At 53.6% G+C, this 6,072-nt stretch overlaps 1 protein-coding gene across 1 annotated transcript; it reads right to left on the reverse strand.

The window, feature by feature from the left end:
- Positions 1-483: 483 nt before the first annotated feature.
- Positions 484-5,839, reverse strand: PITX1 (paired like homeodomain 1). The gene is made up of 3 exons (XM_007943773.2): positions 5,671-5,839; positions 3,142-3,374; positions 484-1,026 (listed from the first exon to the last, which is right to left on the reverse strand). The coding sequence occupies exons 1-3, from the start codon at positions 5,837-5,839 to the stop codon at positions 484-486; spliced, it is 945 nt and encodes a 314-aa protein (XP_007941964.1).
- Positions 5,840-6,072: the final 233 nt, after the last annotated feature.

Here is a 6,072-nt window from a genome sequence, read left to right on the forward strand (position 1 = left end):
AGCCTGGCTCGGAGAGGGCGCCTCGGTTCGTACACGGCCGAGGGTTCCCAGGCCTGTCTGGGAGGCCGGCCGGGGCTTCGCGCGATAGTTCGCAGGCGCAGCGTGGCAGAAACGCGGGCTATAGGGACGTTCTTCTCTCGGCTGCCAGGCGCTGGTCTCCCGCGCCGCATCCCCTCCGCAGGGTGGCCCGCCGGGGCCCGTGGGAGCGAACACACAACACCCGCGCCATCCCGAAGGAAATTGCAACTCATCCGTTTTTTCGCGGCACTTTCTCCGATGTCTTTTTGTTTTCGATTTTTTTTTTTTTTTTTTTGGAGGGCAGAGTGGGGTCCGGAAAAGCAAACACAAAACCAACTGGGAGGCGGGGAGTTGGGGAGGAAGGGGCTGCGCAGGCGCGCGGTTCGTGGCGCGGCGAGGGTCCTCCGCGCCCACCTCCGCCTCGGCGTTGTGCCCGCCGCCGGCCCGCGTGGCCGGGCTGGGCGGTCAGCTGTTGTACTGGCACGCGTTGAGGCCCGTAGCCGGGCCCTGCAGGCCGCCGTAACCGAACGACGAATGCTGCTTGGACTTGAGCCGCAGGCTGGCTAGGCTCGAGTTGCACGTGTCCCGGTAAACGCTGTAGGGCGAGGCGGGTGTGCCGTACGGGCAGGCGCCCGGCGACATGGCCGAGTTTAGCGAGGAGCCGGTGAGGTTGTTGATGTTGTTGAGGCCCGAATTGGGCATGCCGGGCACGGCGCCCGGGCCCATACTCGACGGCATGGTCATGGAGGAGATGGAGCTGGGTGCCGAGAACATGGACTGTGACGACAGCGGGCTCATGGAGTTAAAGAAGGTGAAGCTCTTAGTGGAGAGCGGCGCTGGCGCCAGGCTTTTGGCAGCCCAATTGTTGTAGGAGTAACCGGCGGCGTACACGTCCTCGTAGGGCTGCACCAAGCCGCTGAATTGCGGCACATAGCCGCCCTTGCACAGGTCCAGCTGCTGGTTGCGTTCGCGCTTCCGCCACTTGGCTCGCCGGTTCTTGAACCAGACCTGGGGGAGGGGGCGGGAGAAGGGGTCAGGGTTGCTGAGGGCGGGAAGGCGACCCCCACCCCCAACCTCCCGCCAGCCCGGGCCCTCCGCCCGCTTCCTTCTTTCCAAATATTGTTTCGTTTCTTCAACCGATATTTCAGCCCCTGCCTTCTCTCCGTAATGATTCCTTTCCTCTCAGAAAATATTAATCCTTTCCTTTTTCAGCTCTTTAGACTCTTCCCCAAATTAAGATCGTTTTCTTCTCCTAATAGGGATCCTCTTTTGTTTTAATAAATACTCGTTTGCATTTTCTCTCAAGCATCTCATTCTCTACATTCTCCTCCAAATGGCCCTATCTCCAAGTACTCTATCCTTTCATCTCTCTCAAATACAAAAGGTTTTTTTTCTTTCCTTAAACCTATGATCATCCTACTCTCTCAATCTATTTTTCATCCCTCCAGTGTTCTATTTTCATCTCTACTGACAATTTTATATTTTTCTTTCTGCTTCAAATATTTATTTTCATTCGGTCCAACTTGCTGTCCAAACCTCTTTTTTCTTCCCCAAATAGTCCATTTTATTAATCCCCAATTTTTGACCCTTTACTTTCCCCAAATATTTAGTTTTTCCATTTTTTCCAAATATCTGATCTTCTCTCCTTAGGTAGTTCTTCCTTTTCCCTAAAACTTGATCCTTTTGCTTCTCCCTTAATTATTGAGTTTCTTTGTGCCACATAAATATATGCCATATATATATATATATATATATATGTATATGTATATATATATATTTGCAAATGTTTAATTTCTATGAGTTGGGTCCGACTCCACGGCACATAACAACAACAAAGTTTCACTCTAATCTCTCCCTCCACTTTCTCCCACAAATTTGGTAAGAACCTATTTTTCTTTCCCAACTCTGTCCTCCCTGATCCTCACCTATTCTCCCAACAAATGCTGCTTACTCTCCTCGTCCTTTCTCCAGCCCTGGGCTGAGTTTCTCTGGGTCCCTGGACCCCCGTATCTCAGCTTTCTCTGACCCCAGTACCGACATTAATTCCACCCCCACTGCATCCTTTTCACCATAAACTGGGGCAGGATTAGTGAGTTTATAGTGAGTTTAGGATTAGTCATTGCTGTGTCTTCACCCAGTGTTCCACCGGGCTAGCCAACCTGACTGAGGAGGGGTGAGGGCTAGGGTTATAGTAGGGAGTCTATAGGCCAGGTGGAACTTTGGTCTGGCTGGGGAGGTGCTCCCAATATCTGATTAAATATTTGCGCACCTAGGGAAGAAATGATTCTCTTGCTGCCCTGGCTGGAAAGTGTGCTTTTATTGGGAACCAAAGGGGGAGCAGAGGGAGGTGCAATCTGGTCTTAGATATGAGACCTTGGATCCGAGAAGGGACTTGGTGCCGGGCCACTCGGCCACCAGAACCCCTATCATCTGACCTGTGCTGAGCCCTGTAGGAAGGGGCATCAGGCGAAGAGTCCAACTTACTGAATGAATAGCTGGGGAAGAATTGGGTGGGAAATACCTGAGATTTTAGGGAGACTGGATATAGGTTGAGATCTCTGCTCCAGGAAGTTTTGAGATCCTAAACCCATGCCACTTCAGATCTCTTTGAAGCGGCCAGGCAGGACTTGTCTTTCCCTTTCATTGCTTTTTTTCTTTTCTTTTTTTTTTTCCTGGGTGGGGTAGGTGCGGTGGGGGTGGGGGAGAAGGCACCAGCACCTCCCAAGGTCCCCAGTGGTGGGGAATCTTCTGCCCAGTCTCTGGCTTAGGGTGTCCAGCTAACATGCGCCAAATGGGCCCTGGGACCTACAGGACATGGGAGAGCTCCCTGGGGCCATCAGTCTTTGGGCTGAGGCTTTGGAAGAACTGAGGGTCAGTTAGGACGCAGATCATAGAAGTCCAGTTGGATACTAGCTAGCACACATGCAAGGGTGCTGGTAGCTACGGGTCATAGAGCCATTGTGTGGGCCAGAAGCTAAAGCAGGGTCTCCTTCCGTGGTGGGAAGGAGCAGATCTGAGTGGTAGGATTGACGAAAGTCTGAGCACGAGTTTAAGCTTTCAAGGGCGACAGCCCTTTGCGTGGGTCCCCCTAGGTGAGCAGCAAGGTTCACTCCCCGGGCTCACCCTCACACGCGGCTCGGTGAGGTTGGTCCACACAGCGATCTCCTCCCGCATGCTCATGTCAGGGTAGCGGTTCCTCTGGAACGTGGCCTCCAGCTCTTGCAGTTGCTGGCTTGTGAAGTGTGTTCGTTGCCGCCGCTGCTTCTTCTTCTTAGCAGGGTCCTCTGTGCCACCGCAGCCTCCGCCAACTGCACCGCTGTCCTCTGGCCCCTTGGCTTCCCCACCGCGTTCCTTCTCTGCAGCAGGCAGGACAGGGTGCTGGTCACCTGGGGCTTACGCTCATTGCACCCCGTCCCGGCTCCACCGAAGCACCCTACACAGTGTTGTTGGCCCTCCCTCCTGCCAGGGGCCCTGGAATTGTCCCCAGTGGAAAGAGCCCACCCTGGTGCCAGGTCATCAGTAGCCACTTCTTGTCTGGTGTGTGGGGGAGAAGAGTTCAGGAACTGAAGCCGAGAGCCTGGGTTCCTGTTCCAGAAGCCCGTGCTCAAGCTGGGGCCTGGCTGCGCTGTCACCGGTAAATACGCACTTTTTTCAGGCTCATGAGGGTCTAAGTCTGAAGGGTCTCTGGTTTTTTGAACTAGAATCTAGGCAGGTTTAGATCTTTCTTTCCTGAAGCCAGTGGGATCAGTGAGGAAAGAGCTAGGCTGTGGCCTGCATTCCCCACTTTTTTCTCCCCAGGGTTTGTGGGAGGCCTTGGGCAGGCTGGGCAGGCACAACACAATCGAACACAGCCGGTTCTCGGCCTTAGCTTCAGACCTCCAGTCCCATGGCCTAGAAAACCTCTCCAACAGCAGCCCAGACAGACTGTCTAGGAGACCCTGTTAAGCTTGCTATAGCTCGTTCTCTCTCTCTCTTGCGCTCTCTCTTTGAAACTACACAAACTACACGCAGACTTAGAAACACGGAAACGTGAAAAAGAATTTAAAAGCAAAACACAGAAGCCCAGAAAAAACTCACAGTTCTATGTCTTAAAACATAGAAAGGGTCACAAGTGTTCAAAAATAGGCAGGTAGGAACACAGCACAAACGCAGATCAAGAAGCCAGAAACTGCAGATACCTAGCTAAGTACAGTGCTGTATGTGTATAAAGTCAAGGCAGACATCGGCATTCATTTCTCCGGGACTAAAACAATCAATGTATCATAGTAGATAAACTTTGTAACCACTTCCCAATAATGAACACCCTGGTAAAAATGAAATTTAAATCACAGAAAAATATATTATAATTAGATAAATTAAACCCTCAAAATAACACCGCTGTAAATGGACTGAGAAAATCCCAAAGAAATACGCCATTTTGGATTGACTTTTAAAAAAAACCCTAAGAATATTGTTGCATATATTTTACATTCCAGAAAATTACACCTTATATATTAATTTATATTAATTTGAAAAATACGATAAATGGTGAATTAATCATTACAGATTTAGTTTAAAAATATTTATTTGGATTTTAAAAAGACCAACCAAAGACCATGCTTTTAAACTTTTGAAAACAAAAGCATAGTCCATCGTTGATTGTTTTTTAATAAAGAAACAAAATCCTTCAGAAAAAGGCACTTAGGGATGCAACCTAGAAACAAATTAGAGATTAAAAACGCGAAAAGAAACACTTAGCGCTGGATTAAGAAATGAATGCAGGAAGGGGCACTCCAGGCCGGGGCAGTCCGAAGCTTCGCGGCAGCGCGGAGTTAGGACCTCGAGCGCAGCAGCCGCTCAGTAACCCAGGCGGCCAAGACCGGCCAGGGACGACTAGCCGTCTTCTATTCGGTCCGCGCTGCCCACTCGCTGGTTCCGCTTGCGGCGGGGGAAAAAGTTTGGGTTCGGACAAAAAGACGGCGCCGAGGGAGACGTACCTGAGCTGCATCGGAGCCCTGGCTGGGCGGCCTGGCGCCTCCTGGCTCGGCGGCGCCCTTGGGGCCGAAATTTTTTCGCTCAGAGTTCGGACTGGCCCCGTCGGGAGCCTAGCCTCGCTCCGTGGCTCGCTCACCTTGCAGTCCTTTCTGTATCTAACTTTTCTTGGCATTTACTCCCCCCTTGTTGGCTTTTCTTATTTTTTCCCGCCCTCCTTTTTCTCTTCGGCCTGCCCTGTTAGTTTGTCACCCGGTGTCCGTCGGGGTGTCTGCCCCTCCGCGTCTCTCTGGGCACTTTCTCTCGCCCGCCGTCCCCCACTAGCATCTGGATCTCCTCCCCTCCCTCTGTCGGGTCGGTCTCGAAGCACCCAGTTGTGCAAACTCAACCCTGTTTTCGTTCTATTTTCTCCGCATCAAGAGGGGCTGTCAGTCTGGACCTCTGGTCGTAGGTCTTTGCATTTGTCAGTCTCTTGGCGCGTGGGGACCTCGTGGAAGTGCCTTCGAGTGTGTATCTATGTAAATTTCCGCGTTCACCATTAGGTCGAGAATGGGAAAAGGAAAGCTCACGGGATGGAAAGGGAGCCTGACTGTCCCGCGCAGACGCCAGGCCCTGCGCCTGGCTCCCCGCGTCTTGTGCCCAGGGAGGCTCGGTGCGCGCCGCGCGGGGAGCCGCTCTTACCTGGCAGCTCCGTGTCGGATGACTCGCTGGCCGAGTTCTCGAGTGGCTCACGGGGGTCGGTGGCGCGGGCCAAGTGGAAGGCGGGCCCTATGTCGTGCGGCGGTGGCGGCGGTGGCCGGAGTCCCTCCGGCAGCCGCTCCAGGCTCATACCCCCCTTGAAGGCGTCCATGGAGGCGGGGACCGCGGCGGGCGCTCCAGGAGCCGGGGCTGAGGGCACCCGGCAGCCCTGGTTGCGACCTGCGGGGACAAGAGCGCAGTGCCTAAACGGCTGCCCTTCGGGGCTGCCCGCGCCCGCGGCGACGCCGTCCCCGCCCCATGGACTGCCCGGGACTGCGGGGCCAGGCGGGCGGCGGCGGCGGTTTCTCGCGCTCGGGCGCCGGGCTCCGCGCTGCGATCCCGCCG

Source organism: Orycteropus afer, unplaced genomic scaffold (genome assembly GCF_000298275.1).
Source record: "Orycteropus afer afer isolate SDZICR_OR568_19922 unplaced genomic scaffold, OryAfe1.0 scaffold00112, whole genome shotgun sequence".
Lineage (NCBI taxonomy): Eukaryota > Metazoa > Chordata > Mammalia > Tubulidentata > Orycteropodidae > Orycteropus > Orycteropus afer.

Bases quoted from the DNA above. Each gene is read 5' to 3' on its own strand.
- PITX1 (XM_007943773.2), bottom strand. From the start codon at position 5,839: ATGGACGCCTTCAAGGGGGGTATGAGCCTGGAGCGGCTGCCGGAGGGA. The intron at 3,375-5,670 runs GTAAGAGCGGCT...TGCCTGCTGCAG, and splicing joins ATCCGACACGGAGCTGCCAG to AGAAGGAACGCGGTGGGGAA. The intron at 1,027-3,141 runs GTGAGCCCGGGG...CCCCTCCCCCAG, and splicing joins TCACCGAGCCGCGTGTGAGG to GTCTGGTTCAAGAACCGGCG.